The sequence below is a fragment of the Anolis carolinensis genome, unplaced genomic scaffold (genome assembly GCF_035594765.1).
Source record: "Anolis carolinensis isolate JA03-04 unplaced genomic scaffold, rAnoCar3.1.pri scaffold_19, whole genome shotgun sequence".
In the NCBI taxonomy this organism is placed as follows: Eukaryota; Metazoa; Chordata; class Lepidosauria; order Squamata; family Dactyloidae; genus Anolis; species Anolis carolinensis.
This window is the reverse complement of record NW_026943829.1, coordinates 3,251,382-3,277,837: the sequence shown is the minus strand read 5'-3', so window position 1 is coordinate 3,277,837 and position 26,456 is coordinate 3,251,382. Positions and strand designations below refer to the sequence as shown.

General features: G+C 39.8%; 1 protein-coding gene and 1 long non-coding RNA gene across 4 annotated transcripts in view; one reads left to right on the top strand and one right to left on the bottom strand.

The window, feature by feature from the left end:
- The window catches only part of LOC134294761 (uncharacterized), a 428,900-nt gene that overhangs the window by 200,989 nt on the left and 201,455 nt on the right, over positions 1-26,456 (top strand). The window lies entirely within an intron of this gene.
- LOC134294739 (protein regulator of cytokinesis 1-like) lies at positions 1,799-26,215 on the bottom strand. Of its 3 annotated transcripts, XM_062966377.1 has the most exons (10): positions 25,995-26,214; positions 18,422-18,554; positions 17,904-18,026; positions 14,735-14,882; positions 13,140-13,276; positions 11,820-11,915; positions 10,188-10,331; positions 9,070-9,162; positions 6,043-6,144; positions 1,799-2,054 (listed from the first exon to the last, which is right to left on the bottom strand). In XM_062966377.1, the coding sequence occupies exons 1-10, from the start codon at positions 26,015-26,017 to the stop codon at positions 1,980-1,982; spliced, it is 1,074 nt and encodes a 357-aa protein (XP_062822447.1). In that variant the 5' UTR covers positions 26,018-26,214; the 3' UTR covers positions 1,799-1,979. The 3 variants fall into 3 exon arrangements, with proteins under 3 accessions (XP_062822447.1, XP_062822449.1, XP_062822448.1); XM_062966379.1 differs by lacking the exon at positions 6,043-6,144 and having other exon boundaries at positions 25,995-26,212; XM_062966378.1 differs by lacking the exons at positions 1,799-2,054; positions 6,043-6,144 and adding an exon at positions 8,239-8,394 and having other exon boundaries at positions 25,995-26,215.

The following is a 26,456-nucleotide window of genomic DNA, read 5'->3' as shown; positions in this document are numbered from 1 at the left end:
CCAGGTTGAGGACCACTGGTCTAGATACAATGTTCGTATGGATGTTATAGTTTAAAAATGTGGTCCAAAATTAGAGAACATTCAAATTAAACTCCTGAAAATGTCCCAGAACGTTTCAAACCAAAGATGAGTATGTTAAGACAAGGGGTGCTCCTTTTTCCCCTTATGTAGTAAACTTGAAAGAAGGCAAAAAGTTCACCACATAAGTCTAAGATTTATAAGTTAATACCCAAAAAAAAAAATTAAAGTTAGGTTTTGTAATATTATCTGGAATGTTTCTGTTTGGCTTTAGAAATAAATAATCATACAATAAATACGGATTTCTTCTCAACAGCAAGAGAATGTAGTATTTTCAAACCTGCAAATAGACTGAAGCACTGTGTTGTCAAAGGCATCTCTGGGTTGCTGTGAGTGTTCCGGGCTGTATGGCTATGTTCCAGAAGCTTTCTTTCCTGATTTTTCACCCACATCTGGAGAACTAACGGAAGCACTAACAATGGAAGAACAAACTGTCACTGAGATAACCCAAATTGCCAAATTAATGTGAGTTCTAAAAAAAATAAGACAATTGGAGATTTTTTTTGGATCTGAAACCATTAACGGTTTGTTTGTTTTTTTAGCAATAAGAAAGGCAATGATGTAATTATCAGTGGCTATGGGTATTAGTAATTAGTAGGATTATTTAGACACATCTGTAATGGTTGAAAAATATTTAATTTTTCTTTTTATTACAGTTAGGGATGGAGAGTTCAGACCCTTATTATATTTTAGTTACCGGACAACTCCTGTAATTTCAGAACAGGTATCCATGGTTTTATATAGCCATGTCCAACAATGTGTCCTCTTTAGGAACTCTCTGGGTCTACGAATCTGTAGTGTTCTTGGCCCAAAAGTCCTTCATTTGGAATTATTTGTAGTTTTGCGCATCCATGCGAAGTCTGGGCAAATGTCCCACTTAAATGTCTCCCCCACACTTTCATCCTCCTTTTCTTCTTTCTCCTTTTTCTTTCTCAGAATGTAGGAAATTCTATTATTTGGTTTGTGAATTAGCTTATTAGTGTTATAAATCAACCAACCAATAAATTCATGAGAAAACGTTTTACCCATTTTCTGAATGTTTTTGAATATTCCTCCAATATCTAACCATTGGGGGTATAAGTTAGGGTTATAAAACATTATGACCAGGAGAAAGTGTGGAAGAGATCCATTTTGTAGAAGAGATACCATATAGCCAAGGAAGAGACTTTTAGCTGCAGTTTGGCAATGCAGGCATGAGGAGCACCCCAATGTGGTAGCAGCAGTGAAGGGAATAAGCAATGATTCATTATTTTCTCCCAGTTGGAAAACTTATAATTAGAAGGGCTGTCATGTAATTAAAGACTTGAATAAATTAATTCTACTGAGTTGAAATCAAACCATTCTGCTTGTTTGCACATGCTATGGGACTCAACTATTTTCATAACAATTAGTAATAGAAACACATTTTTCAGCTATGAATTTTACCATCTTCAAATAGTTAGAAAATACAATGCATAACCTAATAAAATGCACATCCTGTGAATAATGCATGTTCTGACCTGCTCAAAATATAAAGACAAGATTGCTTCTTATCTTAATATTGATCTAGCTTTCATCTTCATTTTTGCCACTTTGCCCTTTACTACTGTGGTTTTTGAATTACCGCTTGGTCAAAATAAATTTACATGTTGACTTTCTACCACATTGATGGAATCCAAAAACCTTTCATCTTCTTCGTTACTAGTCTGCCTGCAGAACTTTCTTCAAAAAGGCAACAGTCTTCATGTTTGATGTTTTATTCATAATACATACAAAAGCATAGATAGCAAAAGTGATTTTTATAGAAAAAGTTACAAGAATAAAAATATAATTACTGTACAGACAGCATTTATTATTTTAATATATTTTGAATGTCAATTTATCCAATCAGTCAAGCTATCAGGAGGAGATGATTGATTGGTTCATTCAGGAAAGTTCTCCTTGAATGTAGAATTAAAAATAATTCCAGTGCAGCTTGACTTCGTTAACAACTCTTTCTGTAATATAGAAACAGGGATATCTCTCAATAGCAAGTCCCAAAATGGAAATTACTGCCGGATTTAAAGTGATACAGACCTATGGAACACCCATTCACTTATATCTAAAAATCAATATCCATCCCTTTTAACTGATATTCCAATAATTAATTTATTAATCATATTAGTTCCCAAGATGCTGACAGAAAGAATAAACCCCAACTATATTGAAGGTTCTATCACTTGTGCTCTAACACATTTCAATGTAGTAATTCAGACTTTTAATTGGAATGTCTTTGAATGATGGTAGTTTAATTTCCTGTTTAATTTCTCCTCTAGTCATTTTTGAAGTTTGTTTCACTACTATTAAATATATTACCTTATGGTTCCAACCATAGGACTGCAATTCTATTACAGAAATGTATTTTATCAAAATACAACATTGAATGGTGAAAATTTTCCAGTATACAGTAGAGTCTCGCATATCCAACATAAACAGGCCGGCAGAACATTGGATAAGCAAAAATGTTGGATAGTAAGGAGTGATTAAGGAAAAGCCTATTAAGCATCAAATTATGTTATGATTTTACAAATTAAGCATCAAACCATCATGTTTTACAACAAATAGACAGAAAAGGCAGTTAAATACATGGTAACATTATGTAGTAATTACTTTATTTGTGAATTTAGCACCAAAGCATAGCAATGTATTGAAAACATTAACTATAAAAACACTGACTACTAAAAGGCAGACTGCATTGGATAATCTAGAACGTTGGATAAGCAAGACTCTACTGTACTAATTTTTTGCACAAATCTCTTTGCATGTTCTAAAGCAAGCAGTGTGAAAGGACTTTTCATTTTCTCCATAAAAGTAGGAGCCAACAAAAAAGGGCAGAAAACCAGAAGTCACCAGTATTTTATTAAAATATCTAGAGAGCCCCCTTGTGGTACAAAAGCATAACTTATGAAAAACAAATCTTCATTATATAAATAAGGGTCAGCAAACTACCGTAAACCTAACATATTTGCTCTTGCATATTCTAAACCCCAGATGGAATAAAACTGCAGAAAGGTTACAACAAGAAGAGGGGTCTAAATCAAACTGAGCAAAGAATAGAGTATGTATGAAATGTAAAGGATCTGAAAGTGGAACCTACAGAATAATTGGAGATGACAGCTCCAGGAAAGCAGTAAGAGATGGAATGAGAGAAGGCTTTCAAACAAGCCATCAGACAAAGATATTAACAATTATGAAATAGTCAAACACAGCACTCTCATTGTCCCCCTGCTCCCACGTTTTCAAACATTTTTCAAACATTTGAAAAACGTTTCAAGAAATATTCAATAACTTTTCGTTTGTTTCTAGGTGCTATCAGAAAGGTGGCCGTTAATCTAGAAACCTTTGAATGGCCTAATAACAGGATATTCAAAAAATGACTGTGAATATGCTTGTTTTCATAAAGTTTATTGCCCTTTGAGCAGTAAACTTTATGAAAACGTTACTGCCCTTAGAGCAGGAGTATCAAACTCATTTTCATCGAGGGCCACGTCAGCTCATGGTTGCCTTCATAGGGCCATTGAACCCATGGGTGGAAAATTCATAAATACAGAGGGCCACCTATCTATTTTTACATAGTGGTTGTTGCTCATTAGTTTCCATCCAGTTTGGGTCCCCAGATGTTGCTGAATTACAACTATTACTTTTGATTATCTGCCATGCAGACTGGGGATAATGAAAATTGCAACCCAACAGAAATTGTGATTCTGAGGTTGGGGAAAGGTTAAAGAGTATGTTAAAGGCAGACGTCATACCCACAAGCTTTTTATCTAAAGCCAAACCCCACTAACCTGATTAAATAGAGCGAACCGCAGCCTTCCTGGTATTACTGTATGTATCATAACTTCCATCAGCTCTATTCATGTCTAATGATGAGGAATACAGGGGTTATAGCCCAGCATCTGAAAGGTCTTAAAATGGCCTACTCTATTCTTGACACAAATGCCTTACAGGGAAAACTATTTTTTTTCTTTCTTTCTTTCTCTCTCTGCTATTATGATTGATTTTCTGGGCTAATTGTGTGGCTGGTTCTCAGTTTGTTTAAATTACATCGCAGGCTCACTTGAAGGTTAGCTAGTAGAAAAAAGGAGCGTAAATGTTTTAAATAACTCAGAAGGTGGGAGGGCAGGCAGATCTGAAAAGTTCTCAAAGCAAATGCTTAAATTATTAAGGAACCTGGTGTAAATTTTGCAAGTTAAGTATTCAGGCCAGATAGGGAAACAGAAAGTGGACTAGATTTATGACAGTGTTGCCAAAAGAAAATGAGGGAGATTAGACAGTACAGAAAAAGCTGACATTTCAGAAGAAGTTATAAAAATAGGATATTTATGTGACAGAATACAACAAGGGTGTCATCAACATCATAGTTGTTATGGAAGGATAGACTTTATTTTGCAGTTGCTCAAGTCGTTCCTGACACGAAAAAAAAAGTCCTGGAAAGAGCCAGACTTCAGTGGCAACAAGGAGTACAGCTGGTACTCAACTTGCACGGGGAGGAGGGGCAAGTAAGTACGCAGATACACAGCAAAGCAGAAGAGGAGGAGGATCTGGTTCCTCCTCCTCTTCCAGTGTGTTGTCTGTTTCTGTTTGCCCCGTATTTCTCTTCATTTGCCCAAGCAAAACAGAGTTTCATAGCAAGAAAAAGAGGAAGAAGAGCCCAATCTGTGGGGCAAATGAAGTGGCATGGGGCCAGCTACTTCTTTTGCCTATGTATCACAAATCTTTGCCCAAGAAAGGGATATCAAGCAGAACAGACCCACGAAAAACAGCACAAAAAACAAGTATTCCTTTTTCTTTGCCAGGTTAAACAGATCTGTAAAACATGTGAAGGGCAAATGGATCTGCTAGTAAGTGAAGTAACGCAGGGCTAGCTCCTCCTCTTACCTGCGTGCTATAATTCTGAATTTCTCCCTAAGCATAACAGAAACAAGTATGTTTCCTAAACAGTCCCCTCAACTCAACAACTTTGCAAGGCGGTGGGTTTCACAAGTAATCAAAATGATGAATGGTGGGCCGACTGTACAAGCAAGAAGGCGAACACAGCTGCTTTGTGGTTTGGCAAACACAGCTCAAGGGAGATTGACAAGCAAGCGGAAATGGGATAATTTTAAGAGGTCAGTAAGACACTGTAGCGGTGCAATAATAGCAGGAAACATCAACAAGATACAAATATGATCAAAGGACTAGAGGGCTCAGAGATGGAACCCAAAACAAAAGAGAATTCAGGACATCATAAGGTGAAACTCACCAGGAGAGGGTTCAAAAATGGGCACTGAATTGTTGATTTTGCAACAAGGTAATGATAGCAAAGGAAACCCCCAGAATTTAGTCAAAATCACACAACTTTTCTGCAATAAGAGGATGGGGCAAATGAATGGATGCCAATTACATACAAAAGAAATATACCAATAACTTAAGATAGAAATGATTATGGGATTTCGTAGAATCAATCAATTATGTGCAGAGGTTAGAGATGGACCAACAGTCCCGAATTACTATTTAACATCTTATTAAGTGTAATAGATGATCCTTCACTATTCACTATCTTTAAAGCAAGTTTCCCTCACCAAGCAGAAGAATCAATAAAAGACCTCACAACCTACTGAAGGCTAGAATAAAGCAGTAGGTTTTATTTTGCATCCACTAGTAAACGAAATTTATAGAACTACCACCAGACAGGATACCACCACCACACAATGGAAAGCAACCATATAATCCTTGATTGTCTGCTCTTCAAAACAGATTTATAGAAACCCTACACTCCCATTAAACCCATTCCTAAGCACAGCAATACTGTGAAAGCATTTAAACTCTGATGTCAAACATTTATTTTGGCTAGTTTCTTTAAGCATTTCAGGAAACAAAACTACGTATTTTGCTTCTGAATTTTCCCCTCAGCAGCTTCCACTTATTTCCTATCATTTTATGCAATAAGGAAACAGGACATACCACGAAATCTGAATAACTAGGCTGCTGGGTTGGTTTGCTTTCTTTGCAGTCTTCTAAAGGTAGCTGGCTGGGGGGTTCTGGACGTACACTTTTGTAAGGCGTCTGCAAAATGTAATTGTAAATACACCTACTTGTCTCATATTACATGAAATATGACAACATCCAATATGATATGGATCTGTCATGAGGTGAAATGAAAAAGCTAATTGTACATAGCAATTTCCATACCATACAAAAGCTTACAAACACCTCCACTAAGTGAAGCTCTAAATTCACATATTTTCACATCTCATCCCTCCATCCAGACTAGCCAACATGGATTCTTTTCACTCTTCAGGTAGCTTTTTCCATATTGTTTGGTAATATTTTAGAAAATAGCTCACTGTTCTCTTAAATATCGAAAAATGAATGACCTGTATAATGAATTCTGCCTTTTAAAAACTGTTTCATCTTTCATGCTGTAACATGACTTGTTTCTAACAAACAGAAAGCATAAGGGAAATGTACCTTTGTTGCACATGTATATATTTTTCCAACCCAACAGAAAACCTTTAGTAAGTGGGGACTGTGTGTAAGGAAAGTTTTTAATTCCAAGAAAAAAACAAGCAGAGGAGCAGAATATTCCCACCTTCATTTCAAAGAAAGCTCACTTTCGCTGTTATGGTTCTCGTTAAATTGAACAAGTTATTTGTGGACCACAACTCCAGAATCCTTCAGTCAACATGAGAGTTGCTATTCAGAAATGTACCTTTCCTAAGGTCTGGCTCATGTGGAACGGGGATATCAAGACCTTGCTTGTCTGCATGTATTCTCCAGAGACAAAAGGAAAATACACCTGCTTTCAAAGGACAGTGACAATGTCTACATAAGTACACAGTCTGTTTTCAGGTCTATAAATGTAGGGTTCTGTTCAAAGCTAGCTTTCACAAAGTAGCACACACAAGTAATGCTTGTTTAAGTAAGAACAAAAAGATTAAACTGCATTATCCATAATATCTCAACCCAGCAAACCCACATGTAGCACCTCAAGTGGCCTATATGCACATTCTCTTTCTTTTAGACTGAAGATTACATTAGGAGAGGGGGCTTAGAATATTAATAATGAGATTTTGACTCAGAGAGCATGGGATGTGAATTGCTACTGTCCAAATCAGACAAGAGATAAGTAGAGCACTGAAATAATTTTTTTTGGTAAGCAATAAGTTCACAGTTATTTTGGCATTGTTTAGTTCTCCACTTGATTCAATCGTTTAGGTCAGAGCTGATTGACATTATTTGCATGTCAGCCTCTACATACCAGGTGGAGCTTCAGACATAGACTAAATACAGCAGGACCTGCATCTTTGTGGGGATTGGGGCATGGACACACACACACACCAAGCGTGAAAGAGAACACTGAGCTGGGGTGGTGCAATGGATTAAACCAGGGGTCCCCAAACTAAGGCCCGGGGGCTGGATGCGGCCCATCAAAGCCATTTATCCGGCCCCCACGGCACAAGGGCAGAAGGGGGTTGGGCTAAATGACCCAAGAGGTCTCTTCTTCTCTTCCAACCCATTATTATTATTATTATTATTATTAGAAACACAACAAGATGAGTCTACAGCAGACACTCTGCTGGTTGTTGAATTGGATCACACGTCGGACACTTCCCAAGTGTCTAGGACTGTGTGATGTATCAGCGAATAATGCGCGCAGATCCCAGTAAGGTGGCCTTCTGCAGATGGCAGGTGGTAATTTTGTCAGCGCCGATTGAGTTTAAGTGCAGGCCAAGGCCTTTAGGCACTGCACCCAGTGTGTCGATCACCACTGGGACCACCTTGACTGGCTTGTGCCAGAGTCTTTGTAATTCGATCTTTAAATCCTCATATCGTGTCAGCTTTTCCAGATGTTTCTCCTCAATCCTGCTGTCACCCGGGATTGCAACATCGACAATCTATACTTTGTTTTTTAACACGATTGTGAGGTCAGGAGTATTGTGTTCCAAAACCCTGTATTATTATTATTATTATTATTATTATTATTATTATTATTATTAACATTGAGGCTGGGTGGCCATCTGTCAGGTATGCTTTTCTTGTGCTTTTGGTGCACAGAGGCAGAAGGGGGTTGGACTAAATGGCCCAAGTGGTCTCTTCCAACCCTCTTTTTTATTATTGTTATTATTATTATTATTATTATTATTATTAACATTGAGGCTGGGTGGCCATCTGTCAGGGGTTCTGTGCTTGTGCTTTTGGTGCACAAAGGCAGAAGGGGATTGGACTCAATGGCCCAAAGGGTCTCTGTTTGCCACCAACAGCAGTTCCTGTTGATAAATTGCTGCAGCTGAATGCTTTTAGGCTAGAGGCTACCTACAAAACACAGTTAAAAATTAAGTTTAAAAGACTTTAACAAGCAGCATATTTAGCTATGAATTCTAACAAGACTTAAATATCTGAAAATATCCTAAGAATTACAAATATAATCTCAAATCAGAGTAACCTCTGGAATTCAAAGCATCACCTGACTTCCACTCATGGCTTTAGATTGACAGGCAGTGGTAACCACTATTGGAATGTATTGCATGTGGGGCTGCTTTTGGAAAGGGTGTAGAAATAGTGATGGAACAAAACAGGACAGTCAGACAGTTAACTGAAACTGGGCAATTGAATCTTATTGCCACAGTATTTTATCTGTGGGACTCTTAGTTCACTTCCAAGCGTAACTGAAATGCAAATCTGTAAACCTGTAAAAGTTCTATTGCAGTTATACGTTGGTTTTTGTACCGTGTTTGATGTATGTTTCTATAATGGTGTGTTTTGATCTATTTTATGCTCATGGTTTGACTTTTTCCTCATCATGTAATAGTCACACCTCCTTTTTTAGATAAAAGGGGGATAAAAAGTGTGAATATAATGAGATTAAATATGGTATTTTCTAGCTAAATTATTTATGCATTTGATAATCTATATACAGAATACTTTAGTTTGGAGAGATATAACCTATTTCTGCCAGATAATATATCAGGCAGATATGCAATTCTTTACCTTACACATCTTTTTATTAGTAGTTGGAGTACTCTCTTCTGCAGGTTTTTTAACAGTTCTTCTGGAAGCTGCAAATTCTTCTTTTTTCACCGACTGAAAAACAGTATTACAACCATTATATAAACATTAACGAATGCATCAGTTTCTTTCTGAAGTCGGTCAGTTTAGAAAATGACAAGCAACACTGCAACCTTCGTTGCTGAATAATCAAACATTTCGAAAGATAAACATTTCAAAAGAGAAGGCCTTTTGGGGGGAGGTAATAAAGTACAAAAATGCCTTTAGGAATTCCCCACATACACATATTTAAAGAACATATTTAAACCTTTAACAGTAACCACTGTAGGGCTGAATAAAGACCACTTTCATGCACTAAAATGAAGGATGCTGTTTGCTACAAACAGTAACACAAGTTGGCAGATTAACCTATTTGCCAGATTCAGTCATATGAATGTACAGTAGAGTCTCACTTATCCAATGTAAATGGGCTGGCTGAACATTGGATAAGCGAATATGTTAGATAATAAGGAGAGATTAAGGAAAAGCCTATTAAACATAAAATTAAGTTACGATTTTACAAATTAAGCACCAAAACATCATGATATACAACACATTTGACAGAAAAAGTAGTTCAATACGCAGCAATGCTATGTAGTAATTACTGTATTTACGAATTTAGCACCAAAATATCACGATGTATTGAAAACATTGACTACAAAAATGCGTTGGATAATCCAGAACGTTGGATAAGTGAGACTCTACTGTATTTGGGGGGACAGACACCAATCCCCTTAATTATTATTTGAAGATTAAGAGATAAGGCTAAGATCACATGCCCCCTTCTGCACTACTTGACATAAAATGCTGATGACCTGATATTCTAGCCAAAATTAATCTCTAAATGGTTGGAATTTGGCTGCGGTTCAATTAGTTGACTAACTCAGCAGAAGCAACCTGGAGAAAGAGAGAAAACACCAGACCAGAAGCAACTAAAGGCAATAAGGTACAATACTACTGTATAAACAGATGTCACAAGGACCTCTGCTTTCACACTTAATGATTTTTCATGCAATTAGCTGCTACATTCCTTCAAGTAACTTACCTGTGCAAATACTTACTATTTTGGATTGATGATCTTTTTTAAGTTTGTGATGTTGCAATTGCTGGGCCATTGTATCAAGAAACCTCTGATTATTAACCAGGAAGGATGAGCCATTTTCCTTCTCCCAGTTTTCAATATTTCTCTTCAGTTCTTCTTCCAACTAGTTTTGGAGAAGCAATTAAAAAAATCAGTCATTTGGTCAATTTCAAGAAGCCCATACTGGACACTTCCAGAGAAGATAGTAACTCAGAATTGTTTTTGAATTATAATTTATAGGAAGTGAACTAATTCTGGGGTTAACTGTCCAACTGCTCACACTGCAAATGGGAATGTCTAAAAAAAAACTCTGCGGGCTTTCCACTTAAGACATACAAACTTGACTTGTCTCTCCCCCAGTGAATCCCGAATATCAAATAAGACAGAGTGGCTGTCACACTACAGATCTGTGACTTGTATAATCTGTACTCATACCAACCTGTCCGAACGTTAAGATCTTCTAGTGAGGCCCTCTTCTCATTGCTACCACCATTGGAAATGTGGTTGGCGGCAATGAGAGAGAGGGCCTTCTCAGTGGCAGCTCCAACTCTTTGGAACTCCCTCGCCAAGAAGGTTAAAACAGCTTCTTTCCAGACATCTTTTAAAAAGCAGCTAAAGACCTTTCTGTTCACACAAGCATTTTATGAAGACGCTTAGCTGTAATGACAAGGTTAACCCTCATTGAGCCGTGCTAATGTTTACCATCTGTCTTATTGAGTTGCCTGCAATAACTGTATTAGACAAATGTTTTTAAATATGTTTATTTCTTATTGTACATTTGTTTATAGGTTATTGTTTTGTATTGTCTTTTATATAATATTTTAAGCCGCTTTGGGTCCTGTTTAGGGAGAAAAGTGGGATATTATTATTATTATTACCACTACTACTACTACTTACGGTGGCCAGGGGAGAAAAGCCTCGTGACTCGAAGGTTGGGTTGCTGACCTGAAAGCTGCCAGGTTCGAATCCCACCTGGGGAGAGCATGGATGAGCTCCCTCTATCAGCTCCAGCTCCATGTGGGGACATGAGAGAAGCCTCCCACAAGGTTGGTAAAGCATCAAAACATCCGGGCGTCCCCTGGGCAACGTCCTTGCAGACGGCCAATTCTCTCACTCCAGAAGCAACTCTGGTTGCTCCTGACACGAAAAAAAAAAGAAAAAAAAGTGGGAGTAAGTGAGAAACCATACATATGCATGATGGTGCATTCATTATAAGTTTTGGTTTTACCTAATATTCAAATGTATCCTCTTCTTTCTATCAATATTACTCAATGTTCTACTTTAGAATAGTATTTACTGCTATCTTTTTAAGCAGATAACCTAAAAACAAACACCCAAAGCCCTACTCAAAACACATTAGAACAGTTCCTACTCAGCTTGCTGTTGACAGAGTCATTCTGACACACACATATCATATGGATCTCATATTCAGGTGTTGCTCTACATGAACAAAAGACACTTTTAGTGATAAGATTATGTCATAGTGAAAAATCACCTTGGCTTTCGAGACATCCATGTTACAATGGTAAACCTCTGTTCCTTCTACCAGCTCTGTGCCATAACAAAAAATCCCAATGAAAATGAAACCACACAAAATTGTCCAGGTGCTTACCTTTAACAATTGTTTTTGAATCTTTGATCGTTCCTTTTCATCTCTGAGTAAGCTACCCCCTCTGTTTAGAAGTCTGCTAGGGTCTGCTGATTTTTTCTGAACGTAAGACACAGAACAGGTCATAGAAGGCCTACATACTACAGATCAGGCAAGGGGCCAATTTCTAAACCCCTGCCAGAACAAGTCAAAGTATTTTCCATTCAAATGGACAGGCTGAAGTGATGCCGTACAATTGCGTGCTTCCACTTTGGAAGACAAATGCAGAAACCTTTCCATAGAAACTGGGAAAGAACTTTTTGGCACATTTGTGTACAGTGGGAGGCTTCAAGTGCCATTTTGTAGTCCTGTAGATACTGTTAGATTGTAAAACCCAAAATCCCTACCCAGTACACCCAAAGGCAAAGAATACTTGGAGCTACAGTCCGCCAACATCTGGACAATCACAAGAATATAAAGCATTGTAACACAGGCATCTTCAACCTGTGGCTCTCCAGCTGTTTTGTACTTCAACTCCCAGACTTCCTGACCATTGAGCAAGTTGGCTAGGGCTTCTGGGATTTGGAGGCCCAGACAGATGAATGGCTTCAGGTTGAAGAGGCCTGGTATACAGAGAATGTGTTTCAGTAAGTTGTCTCAGTTGACCTGTCTGATCAAACATCCCACTGGATGTGTTATCGAATGCTTTCGTGGCCGGAATCACTGGGTTGCTATGAGTTTCCCAGGCTGTATGGCCATGCTCCAGGAACATTCTCTTCTGACGTTTCGCCCACATCCAGCAGACAAAGACCTCTTTCTCCCACTCTGGACCTTCCAGATATATAAACCTCCCTTGCCTAGTTTCCAATATACCTCACAACTTCTGAGAATGCCTGCCATAGATGTGGGCGAAATATCAAGAGAGTGTGCTTCTGGAACATGGCCATACATCCCGGAAAACTCACAGCAACTGATTATCAGGTTCCTACGGGATGATCAGGTTTTACATAAGTGCTTCATTGTGACTGAAGTCCAAATTTGGATGTGTCTAAATTTTGGGTTGTCTATAATTGTGCTATCACATCAATATGTTATTCCCAACACTAGCATACTATAGTTCTTCAATTCTAAAACACACTTTTTCCCTATATAAATATCTCTAAAATGAGGGTGGGTCTTAGAATTGCATGTGTATCTTAAGGATTTCTGTTGGTGGTGATACTGAAAATAGGGTGCACCTTACAATCGATGGTTTCTTACAATTGAAGAAATATAGTATAAAAACAGTATTGAGTTTTCTCTTCAACAGTAAAATGTATATAACAAGCATGCAATAATGCTCACCTCCAGTTCAACAAATCTTTCTAAGATAGCTTCCCATTTCTGAACACTTTCATACAGAGATTTGTTTTTCTCATAAACAGCTCTAATTTTTACAAGTTCTTCATCATGCAGACTCAACAACTCTTCTGAATAATTATCTACAATAAGAAAAAAAATGTGCATGACAAAGGATCATAGTGTCCCCCATTGTGACACAGCACTCCAGGACCTCATAGCATTTTGTTCCACATCCAAAAAAATACTTTCAGAATCAAATCATAAAATCACTAACTGGTCATGTAGGCAATGCCTTGTTGGAAATAGCAACCTCCCAAGCCTTTCACTATTTATTTGTTAATGTATATATTTTCTAGCCTGTATTCTATGTATGTTGATTAACTGTACCTCTTTGGTGTGGGAGAAGTTATAGACATGGATTGTACAGATTGGATTTCAGTAGAGAAGCATGACTTATGGACTTCAGTAAGTACAACTGTACCTGAAGACTAAGGACTATTGATAAAGAATGATACCCTGTTTTCTCAACACAGAGAAGCTACATCCTATCTATAACTGAAGTTAAATAGGAAATGTGCCTGTATGGTGAATTAATACAAAATGTTTGTGACTAAACAAGCTATGTTGTTTTTCAAAGACGACTTTGGTTTTTTAAAAATCTCTGAGTGAATATTAAAAACTAAGAAGTTTCAAGGAAGTTTATATTTTTGGGCAATTACAAACTGTAACTGCAATTTCAACTTCAAAGACACAACCAGAAAAATCCTTTAGACTTTCCTCTATAGACTCGATCTCTTTTTTAATCTCATTAATTTTTTGATTCTTCAGTTTATTCTTTCTCACTCTTTGTTATATTAAATGACCTCTCATTACCACTTTATACGCGTCCCAGATAGTTTCTACTCTAATATGTGGCTTATCATTTATTTCAAAATAATCTTTTGTGATATTTTTATTTTTGGTTTTATCTTCTTCTTCTTCTGATTTGATTAGATTTATCATTTAATTTCCATCCAAATCTGTGTCTTTTTTTATTTATTGTCATTTCAATTGCATTATGGTCTGATAAGTCTCTTGTTAAAATTCTAATACAATCTATTTTAGTGAGTAATATTTTGGAAATCCAAATCATCTCTATCCTAGACCAACTTAAGTGTCTATTTGAGTAGAATGTGTAATCCTTTTGGTTTTGATTGTGCTCCCTCCAAGCATCTTCCAATCCATATTCTTCTTTAAGTTGTATAAAATTTCTAGGGAGAATACTTATTGTATCTCCCTTCTTTCTTTTGTTTTTGCTTGTCTTATCTATTCTTCTGTCCATGACTCCATTAAAAGTACCGAAAAATAATTAAATTGTCGAATTTGGCTTGATCTATCTTTTCTCTCAAAAGTTTTACAAAGTGGGATTTGGGACCGTTTGGCGCGTATATATTGCATAATAAGATCTTTTTTACTCCAATTGTTATTTTTAATGCAATTATTCTACCCTCTTGATCTTTAAATTGAAATTCGGATGGGATATCTTTGTCCACACATCTTTGTTATTTCCAATATGCCTTTGTGCCAATAGTTGAAAGACACACGTTAGAAGAAATTACCATTATAAAATGGTTGAAATGTAGCTCTCTGTTCACCACAGAAATAGCATTTGTTCCAGTAAGTATCAAGTTCTTCTCTGACTTTCAAAGTAATTTTTTTGAGGTGTTCTTTCTTCTGTTCTTCCAAGACCAGTAACTCCTCTTCCCACTAAACAAAACAAGACAGCCACAGAGCAAAACTTATTATATCTAACAGTACAGGCCTTGCTTTTGTTATCCTCACAATTAGCCACCTTGATTAACATTTAATGGCCTTGCAGTTTCAAAGCCTGCCTGCTTCCTGCCTGGGGGAACCCTTCTTTGGGAGGTGTTAGCTGGCCCTGGTTGTTTCCTTTCTGGAATTTCCGTTTTCAAAGTGTTGCTCTTTATTTACTGTCCTGATTTTTGAGATTATATTCTGTATTATTATACCACATTAATTACTATGTATTATATTTATAATCTTATATTATCTGCTTAGAACTGGATTATATGACACCCCTTCTACACAGCTGTATAAAATCCACACTGAACTGGATTATATGGTAATATGAACTCAAGATAATCCAGTTCAAAGCAGATACTGTGGATTATCTGCCTTAGCATTCTGGGTTATATAGGTGTGTGGAAGGGCCTTGAGTCTACACTGCCATATAATCCAGTTCAAATCAGATAATCTATTTTATAGGCAGTGTGGAAGAAGCCTGACTGAAGAGGCCCTGAGCCCCAGTTTTGCTGAGTGGGTTGCCAGAAGATGAAGTGGGCAGAGCATACCCTTCTAACTGGCATTTAGGGGGAAAAACAGTTTTTCCCCATCCTCTTAATTTGGACTTTATTTTTCTAGTTTTTTGTTTGAAAGAGATATTTTGGATAGCTACCTTGTTTCCCCTAAAATAAGACATCCCCAGAAAATAAGACCTAGTAGAGGTTTTGCTGAATTGCTAAATATAAGGCCTCCCCCGAAAGTAAGACCTAGCAAAGTTTGTTTGTAAGCATGCCCGCCAAACAGAAAACCAGAGCATGCAGGATCAATAAATGTATATACCATATACATGGAAATAATGGTAGTAATAAGAAATTCTTGATAGGATTCACAGTTTGTCTGGTTTGTGATGACAACTACTGTACAGTATATAATAAATGTTCATTTTTTTTGTCCAACAATAAATGTGAATTCTTCTTCATGGAAAAATAAGACATCCCCTGAAAATAAGACATAGAGCATCTTTGGGAGCAAAAATTAATATAAGACACTGTCTTATTTTCGGGGAAACACGGTATGTCTTTTGTGGCCAAATTTGGTGTGATTTGGTTCAGTGGTTTTGTTTATTCCATTAAAAATGCACATTACATTTTTTTATATATAGATGTCAGTGGGAGAGAGTGTAAAATGGGATCCATCAATCCACAGTTCACTTTTTCACATACTCCTTAATAAAGGGACTGTGTAGTTAAAGATTAGCACAACATCAGAGGGCAGCAAAAACTTACTAACAGAAAGACTGCTCACTCTTCAATTTACAGTATATAAAGAGCTGCTGAATAGGAAAAATCTAGGGAGGTCATTGCTTTCTTTTCAAAACATATATGCCTTGGGTTGCTGTGAGTTTTCCAGACGTTTCACTCACATCTATGGCAGGCACCCTCAGAGGTTGTGAGGTTTGTTGGAAACTAGGCAAGTGGGGTTTATATATATGTGGTAAGTCCAGGTTGGGAGAAAGAACCCTTGTCTGTTTGAGGCAAGTGTGAATGTTGTAGCTGTTGTAGCTTGACTAGCTTGAATGTTGTAGCTTGACTAGCTATGGAGTTCCCAATGGTGCAGTGGGTTAAACCCTTGTGCCAGCAGGACTGATGGCTTGAAGGTTGGGTTGCTGACCTGAAGGTTGCTGGATCGAATCAAACCCGGGGGGAGTGCGAATGAGCTCCCTCTATCAGCTCCAGCTCCATGCGGGGACATGAAAGAAACCTCCCACAAGGATGGTCAAAACATCCAGGCGCCCCCTGGGCAACATCCTTGCAGACAGCTAATTCTCTCACACCAGAAGCGACTTGCAGTTTCTCAAGTCACTCCTGATATGAAAAAACCCACCTTGATTAGCATTGAATAGCCTTGCAGCTTCAAAGTTTGGCTGCTTCCTGTCTGGGAGAATCCTTTGTTGGGAGGTGATTAGCTGCCCCTGATTGTTTCTTGTCTGGAATTCTCCTGTCTTCTGAGTGTTGTTCTTTATTTACTGTCCCGATTTTAGAGTTTTTAAAATATTAATAGCTGGGTTTTGTTCATTGTCATAGTTTCCTCCTTTTCTGTTTAAATTATCCACATGCTTGTAGCTTTCAATAGCTTCTCTGTGTAGTCTGATATGGTAGTTGTTAGAGTGGTCCAGCATTTCTGTGTTCTCAAATAATATGCTGTGTCTAGGTTGGTTCATCAAGTGCTCTGCTATGGCTGCCTTCTCTGGTTGAAATAATCTGCAGTTCCTTTCATGTTCCTTGATTTGTATTTGGGCGCTGAGCTTGACGATCCCTATGTAGATTTGTTAACAGCTGCATGGTATATTGTAGACTCCTGCAGAGGTGAGAGGATCCCACATTCACACTTGCCTCAAACAGTCAAGAGTTCTTTCTCCCACTCAAGACATTCCACAGACATATAAACCCCACTTGCTTAGTTTCCAACAAACCTCACAACCTCTGAGGATACCTGCCATAGATATGGGTAAAACATCAGGAGAGAATGCTTCTGGAACATGGCCATTCAGCCCAGAAACTCACAGCAACCCAGTGGTTCTGGCCATGAAAGCTTTCAACAACACATTTGGAGTAGGAGGAAAAATACAGGACTAAGAAACTTGTGCTCATCCTTGTTTTTAATGGCTGAAATTAAGTTGAGTACAGTTGACACAAATCAGCTAGAAAGCTACAGCAGCGCACAAGGCAGGCAGACAGACATATTCTCAGATCAGTAATATCTGTCTAAGTAAGATAATATTTTCCTCTTCTTATAATATGAAAACCCAAAGTTCAGCCAAAGAGCTTGAAAGTGTAAAGCAAGACTTCTAATTTTTCAAAAGCAATGTAATCTAGAACAGTTCTGTGTGGAGAACAGGTTATAAAGAAAGACTGATGATAGCCTCAGTCTGTCAAATTAATACAATTGTAATCATCAAGACAAAACAATTGAGAAGGAACTTGCCTTATACGGATCCTGCCTTAGTTCATGTCTGAGGATATCCAATTGATGCTTATGCATTTCGATGTCATTTTGAATTTTTTCTTTCATATTACTCTCCTCTTCAATCATTTCGTTCAAAAGAGTCTGTCCAGAACCCATACAAAAATGTCCACATATTTTAAGATCAAATGTAGTACATATTCATAACTTACCTAACAGCAATACTACATCAATTGTTAAATTAAGAACATGGGTACTGTTTCCCCCTCCTAAACTTGACTAATCTTTCCAAAATATGTAGAAGGGTAAGAATTCAAATACAAATATTATTGCCAGTATAATGTTTGTATTTTAGTACTAAGTATTACAGTGGGAACAGCAAAAAAAAGAAAGGACCAGAACTCTTGGTATCTTGAAGGGTGCAAAGGGCACAGGATATTCACTGACTTGTATTCTAGGCATTACATACATTCTAGTGATTTTAGAAATTAAAAATAGCATATTTATTTTACTTTATATTTATACTCTTTCTTCCATACCTCAATGCGCCCCTTCGCTGCCTGCATGCGCTCCATTTGCAATTCTCTGCTGATGCCCATTTCATCCCACAAATTCTGCAGTTTTCCCAGGGCCTGAGTCACACTGTTCACCAGTGAGGCAGCCAAAACCTCACTGAACAAAAATTAAATAGAAAACACCAAATGAGTAATTCCAAGTTGATAGCTTAATTTGATTCAGACAGCCATTTTCTTTTGCATTTGAATCTTGTTCAGTTTAGCTTCTACTGATGTCATAAAGGCCATATTACTGAATATCAAAACTGTCGGGGTTCTTTCTATTTCTGTATTCCAGCAACAAGGATTATGTATGTTTTGCTAAGCACAGAAATAGGAATATAGTTTCAGAAAGGGAGGATTTTAATTGTTTTAGGTTGCATAGAACTTTTGGAATGACAAAGATAAACAATCACAATATCTGGTGGATCTTAATTTGAATGCCTGAAACCTCTTGGCTACATACTGTGTTAAGACTAAAATTATTACAATTTCAAATCTTCATCAGCTAGATTTTCCATTCACAAATCTACTTTTTAAAGAAATCTTGTTTGAAGAGTCCAGCTAAACTTTCATGAAGAGTCTAGCACACTATCATGATTATTTTTATGTGTATGGAATCTGAGACTTCTAAATGAGAAACATGTACTTTGTCACCAAGATGTATGGGCCTAAAATCTAAGTGACGGTGCAATTTCAACTTTGGATATTGGGTACATAAAGAAAATGACACCAATTAAATACAGTGTTTGATCGACTTAGAATATTTAATATAAAAACATCCTCTGCATTCTTTATTTTATTGCTTAGAAGATCCAGGGAGCTAGCAGTCATGATGAAATTCTATACAAAGTAGCAATTGCTTTTACTTGTGATAACTGTGTTCCCAGAAGATAAGGGATTTTTTTATCATGTCAGAAGCGAATTGAGTCAAGTCGCTTCTGGTGTGAGAGAATTGGCCGTCTACAGAGACAATGACCAGGGGATGCCCAGATGTGTTACCACCCTGCTGGGAGGCTTCTCTCATGTCCCCAAGATAAGGGACAAAACTCTTGCAGACCAGTTTTGCTCCTCCAACTAAGTCCAGAAAAAGAATGATTTTACAGTGTCTCCATGTTAAGAAACAAGCCCTAGAAGACCAGTCAGCAATACAGCCAAAAAGACAAATGCCCCAGAAAAAGGAAAAATTATAACACAATAAAAGAAAATATACACTACATTAAACAAGATCAAAAGAACAATAAAACCATGGGCGGGCCACATGAACACTAGATTAAAACTCGAGGTGAGAAAGGAAGTAGGAGTAAAAACCACAGAGGACAGAGTCATAAAGTGGCGGTGCGATATGGAGGACAAATATTGAAGGAGAGCAGCAAAAGGGATGTATGTAGTGATTACTCTCCAAAAGCACAACGGAAGAGCCATGTTTTCAGGTCTTTCTTAGAGGCTGCTAGTGTGGGGGCTTGCCTAATCTCACCGGGCAATGAGTTACACAATCGGGGGGCCACAGCAGAGAAGGCCCTCTCCCTTGTTCCCACAAGGCAGGCCTGAGATATTGGCAGTGGTGACAGGAGAGCCTCCCCTGACGATCGAAGGGATCGGGCAGGTTTATGATAGGAGATATGGTCACGAAGGTAGGTGGGTCCCAAACCGTTTAGGGCAGGGGTCCCCAAACTAAGGCCCGGGGGCCGGATGCGGCCCATCGAAGCCATTTATCCGGCCCCTATGGCACAAGGGCAGAAGGGGGTTGGGCTAAATGACCCAAGAGGTCTCTTCTTCTCTTACAACCTATTATTATTATTATTATTATTAGAAACACAACAAGATGAGTCCACAGCAGACACTCTGCTGGCTGTTGAATTGGATCACACGGCGGACACTTCCCAAGTGTCTAGGACTGTGTGATGTATCGGCGAATAATGCGCGCAGATCCCAGTAAGGTGTCCTTCTGCAGCTGGCAGATGGTAATTTTGTCAGCGCCGATTGTGTTTAAGTGCAGGCCAAGGCCTTTAGGCACTGCACCCAGTGTGCCGATCACCACTGGGACCACCTTGACTGGCTTGTGCCAGAGTCTTTGTAATTCGATCTTTAAATCCTCATATCATGTCAGCTTTTCCAGTTGTTTCTCCTTAATCCTGCTGTCACCTGGGATTGCAACATCGACAATCTATACTTTGTTTTTTAACACGATTGTGAGGTCAGGAGTATTGTGTTCCAAAACCCTGCATTATTATTATTATTATTATTATTAACATTGAGGCTGGGTGACCATCTGTCAGGGATGCTTTGCTTGTGCTTTTGGTGCACAGAGGCAGAAGGGGGTTGGACTCAATGGCCCAAAGGGTCTCTGCCAACCCTCTTTTTATTATTGTTGTTGTTGTTATTATTATTATTGCTCGGTGGCCAACCATAGTCCAGCCCTCCAACGATCCGAAGGATTGTGAACTGGCCCCCTGTTTAAAAAGTTTGGGGACCCCTGGTTTAGGGCTTTATAGGTGATGGTCTGCACCTTGAATTGGGACCGGAAAATAAACGGCAGCCAATGGAGCTCCTTGAACAAGGGAGTGGATCTCACCCTCAACACCTCTGAGGATGCCTGCCATAGATGTGGGCAAAATGTCAGGAGAATACTTCTGGAACATGGCCTTACTGCCCAGAAAACACACAACAGCCCTCTGATCCTGGCCATGAAAGCCGTCAACACCACTAGGTAAGTCAATGTTTGTTCCTGGGTTATAAATGTCATTTCCCAATTGGTTCTGTCATACAAACATGGAAAAATTTATTAAACTGCAAAAACTTTGTTTTTGCAGGACATCTGCAGCATATTTTGCTATAAGTTTTAATGAATATTTGATAGAATCTCAATGAATTCCAGGGCCGGTTTGACCTATGAGGCCCGTAAAGCCGTGGCCTCGGGCGCAGCCGCTAGGGGGCGCTGTCGACGCCGTGGGAGGCGGGGCCAGGGTTGGCCCCGCTTCCCGCGCTACACACCCTCGCCCGTTTGCTGTTATTGGAAACGGCCGGGGCCTGGGCGGGCGGTGAAGATCTCGAGGTGCCGCCGGGAGATGAAGCTGGAGTGGCCCATGCTCACGTCCACCGAGCCCTGCCAGGAGTTACGGCCGATGGTCACCGAGCGCTTCTTCATGAGGTATTCGAACTCGCGGCCTTCCAGCTGGGCCACTGCCGCCGCTGCTGCCGCCCCTGCCGCCATCTTGGCCGAGACAGGGCACGAGAGCCTGCCTGCCAGCCAGCCAGTCAGCGCGCGCACGCAGCCCCCCTCCTCCTCCTCCAAACCCGAGCGCGTGCGCGGCCCCTCTCCTCCTCCCCTCGCGCACCAGCCCCCGACACCGACAGGCACAGGCAGCGGCCGCCCTGCAGCCTATGCTCACGCAGATCCTCCCCCTTCACCCTCCGTTAGACGGGCGGCAGGCTCGGCCAACGAGAGCGCTGCACGCCTTTGGAGCTGCTCCCGGTTCGCCAATCACGAGCAGAGCCGGGACCAGCCAGGGAGAGGGGCGGGGGGGGGGGGGGTAGGAAGCAAGGTAGAGTACACTGCGCCAGAGGCAGCCAGGCAGCCTGGGCGGTGGAAAAACGTGGTCTGGCGTTCTGAAATTATTCGGAGAGGGTCCTGCTTGCCGAGAGTCCCAACTCGTTGGAAGTAGCCTTCAAGAAGAGTTGGAAGTACATGAGGCGAGGAAATTGTTTCCATGCTTGCGCACACATTTCTATATTTTATTATCACACAAGCATGTGGATACTGAGTTGCTGTGTTTTTTCCTGTCTGTATGACTATGTTCTTGAAGCATTCTCTCCTGACGTTTCGCCTGCATTTCTGGCAGACATCCTCAGAGTTTGTGAGGTCTGCTGGAAACTAGGCAAGTAGGTTTATATATATGTAGAATGTTCTGGGTGGGGGAATAAAGAGGTTTGTGCATAGTGATTCTATCCTCAGAAGTTGTGAGGTCAGGAGGAAATGTTTTCATGTTTCATGTTTTCCTCCTTTCTGCTGAAATTGTCCAAATGCTTGTGGATATCAATCGCTTCTCTGTGTAGACTGACACTGTGGTTGTTAAGAGTGGTCCAGCATTTCTGTGGGGAATTCCAGACTCAGAAACATTCAGGGCTAGCTAATACCTCCCAACAAAGGATTCCCATATGCAGGAAACAGCCAGGCATGAAGCTGCCAGGCTATTCAGTGCTAATCAAGGTTTATTTATTTATTTTGTGTCAAAAGAATTGCATGATAAATAAGTTTAAAAGTGATAAAATAAAGGAATCACAAACTAATCAAGGTGGCCAATTGCAACATTCACACTTGCCACAGGCAGACAAGAGTTTTCTCCCACCCTGGATATTATTATATAAACCCACTTGCCTAGTTTCTAACAGACCTCACAACCTCTGAGGATGCTTGCCATAGATGTGGGTGAAACGTCAGGAGAGAATGCTTCTGGAAGATGGCCATACAGCCCGGAAAACTCACAGCAACCCAGTGATTCCAGCCATTAAAGCCTTCAACAACAGCATGTAGACAGTTTCGACAGAAAGGAGGAAACCATGAAATTGAACAAAATCTGACTACCAGTATTTTTAAAAATAAAATCAGGCCAGTACATAAGGAACAACACTCTGAAAACAGAGAAATTCCAGACATGAATCAATCAGGGCCAGCTAACACCTCTCAACAAAGGATTTACCCTGGCAGGACACAGCCAGGCTTTGAAGCTGCAAGGCTACTCAATGCTAATCAAGGTGATCAATAGCAACATTCACACCTGCCTCAGACAGACAAGAGTTTTTTCTGCCACCCTGGACATTCCACAGCTATATAAACCCCACTTGCCTAGTTTCCAACAGACCTCACAGCCTCTGAGAATGCCTGACATTTATGTGGGTGAAACGTCAGGAGAGAATGCTTCTGGAACATGGCCATACAGCCAGGAAAACACACAGCAACCCAGTTATTCTGGCCATGAAAGCCTTTGACAACATACCTTTATTTCGTTTACAGTGAGGAAGCATCAGAAACAATTAAGGATTATTTGTGACTTAGAGTGCATCTTCTACACTGTAGAAGTAATACAGTTTGACACCGTTTTAACTACCATGGCTCAATGGTATAGAATCATGGGAGTTGTGATTTTACAAAGTAGCTTTCTCTGCAAAGAATGCTGGTTCCTTTTGTTGCCCAAACTACACTTCCCATAACATTGAGCTATGGCAGTTAAAGTACTGTAGTACCAGACCATTCATTCTGTGGTGTAGATCTTCCATAAGTCTACAAAGATGACTACAGTATTGTCACCCACATTTCCCAATGTACTGTAGCTCCCTGGCACAGCACCCACTTTGCATACGAAAAAGTTCCAGGTGCAAACATATCTTATGTTGCCAGAAGAGTGAATACCATCTTCTGAGTCTTCCCTGGCAAATTGAAAAACAGAGTCTTGTACAATATATCTGTGATTTATTTCAGACATGCTTGCTTAACACTTCTGTATACCCTTTTTCAGGTATAAACAGAATCCCAAAGCCATTTACAGAAATTTTAAGGATAGCATTTAAATTCAATCAGTAATGGAAAGGCTAGCAACAATAAAATGCAAATTCATATTGTAAGTACAATAATCATATGTACTAAAAGCATTCTTTATAGTGAGCAACTGTGGCCCTGTTTGTTGCGTTGTCTCCAAGCCATTTCCAACTTATGGCAAACCCTAAGGCCAATGTATCACTGAGGCTGAGAAAGTGTGACTCACCTAATGTCACCCAGTGGGCTTCCATGGATCAGCAGGAACTGAATCTGCTGTTCAGCAGGAACAACTCTAGAGTTGTTGTCCAGTGCACAAATCACTAAAGTACACTGGCTGTTGTGGCTCCCTTAATTGCTCAGTGTTGACTGTATTGTCCAGGACTGGTTTAGGAAATGGGCCAAAACATGTGGAGGGACACCAGAGCTCCTCATCTGAAGCCTAGGTAAATAGCAGGGGGGGAAATCAACTGGCTAATGTTCCAGAGACAAGGGGCCACAGTGGCTAAAACCCTGTCATCAGTCATGGCATACCTATCCAAATGCAGCAAAGGGATCTACAAAAAGACCTTTGATGTAGGTCCTAACAGTAAACAAATGTATGTGGTGGGTGGTCTGGTTTTGAAGTTATTTAAGGAAAATTGGCTTGCATCACCACTCCTATGGAGCCGCAGTGGCGCAATGGGTTAAATCCTTGTGCTGGCTGAACTGCTGACCTAAAGGGTTAGTTTCTATCTGTCAGCCCTAGCATGCAGGGACATAAGAGAAGCCTCCCAGCAGAATGGTATCACATCCAGGCGTCCCCTGGGCAATGCCCTTGCAGGCAGCCGATTCTCTCACACCAGAAGCAACTTGTAGTATGTTAGCTTCTGGCACAATAAAAAAAACACTATGGATTTCTGTCTATCCATAGATAGACATCTGTGGTGCAGTCTTATGTGTGTTTACTTCGCAATAAGTCCTATAGAATTACAGTATGTCTGCTCTCAAGTGTATATGCATAGACAGACGGTTTCAAGGTTTCAAAATACTGGGGCTGAATTGAGTGCTGGTACAACTTTTTCAAAACAGGTAGATTGTGTTTCTTTCATCAGATCCCAATAAGTAACCAAGTTTCTGGAATATGTAATACTGTATATATCTAAAATTCTATTAATATATATTACTAGCTTTGCCTGGCCACGCGTTGCTGTGCCTTATGGGAATCCTTTGTTGGCCAGGTGGAATAGCAGTGAATAGCCTTGCAGTCTCAAAGCCTGGCCATTTTCTGGAGTAGCTGGAGCTTTTTGTTGTATGAACGTAGAGGCATGGATGAGGGGTTGTGCTGCCAAGTTTAGTGTTTCTAGGATGTGTAGTTTTGTTGTTTTGTCCTAGGCCGAAATTTAATTACTCTTTTATATATATAGATGAAAGTGGAATTTTAATTATAATTAATAACACTTTTTATGTTTACATGTGACATTTGAATTTTAGGAAATATCTTTCCTGTTTGTGTATCGTAATACATAAATACTGTATCTTCCCTCTCATTAAATGCTTTACTTTCCTTAGAGAAATAGTAAACGAACTCACAATTTTCTTACAGTAGCGTGTATACATAGGAACAAAACGTCAAACATAAAACAACAATTATTATCATTATTGTTATTATTATGTTTCTTTGCTTTTAAGACATGCTTTCCTCCCATACAAACTAAAAATGGGGTGTGTCTAAAAATGGGGTGCCAGCTAGACCAGGGCGCACTGGGCGGGAGGCGGGGCACCGTCAGGGCGGTGCCCCGCCTCCCGCCCAGCGTGCCCTGGCCCCGCCTCCCACGCAGCTCAAACATATCTGCTTACAGGGTTGTTGTATGTCTTTCGGGCTGTGTGGCCATGTTCCAGAAGCATTCTCTATGGATGCCTGCCATAGATGTGGGCGAAACGTCAGGAGAGAATGCTTCTGGAACATGGCCACACAGCCCGAAAGACATACAACAACCCTGTGATCCCGGCCATGAAAGCCTTCGACAACACATATCTGCTTACCTTTCTCTCACCGGCCTCGGCATCTGAAAACTCGTCGCCTCAGAGAGGAAAAAAAACCCAACACCACTTCCGCCGCCAAAACTCAAAGTGAAGGACAACGACGTGCGCCAGGCTTTTCAAAAGCGTTTCCTGATGGGTCCACCAATCACAACGCGCGGCGGGATTAGGAGGCGAGGCGTTCTCGTCGAAGATAGCTGGAGTGACGGGGAGAGGGAGTGGCAGAGCGCTGATTGGTCTATCCGGAGAAGGCCAAAACACAGCACGCGCAGGGTTTAAGGCCCGCCCCTTTATCTGTTTGCATCTCCTCCAATTCCCAGGATTCCTGGCCATTGAACAAGCTAGCTAAGGCTTCTGGGAGTTGGAGGCCCAAAGAGCTAGCGGGCCGCCGTTTGAATTACAGTTTGTGCCCAGACTGATTTTTAGTCTCATTTCTGGTGTGTGATTTAAATTAATAATCAACCA

Coding starts and splice junctions, on each gene's coding strand:
- LOC134294739 (XM_062966377.1), bottom strand. CDS start 26,017: ATGCCGAGGCCGGTGAGAGAAAG. Junction 18,027..18,421: donor CAGCGAAGGGGCGCATTGAG/GTATGGAAGAAA, acceptor GGTTCTGGACAG/ACTCTTTTGAACGAAATGAT. Junction 11,916..13,139: donor AAAGATTTGTTGAACTGGAG/GTGAGCATTATT, acceptor TCTTACGTTCAG/AAAAAATCAGCAGACCCTAG.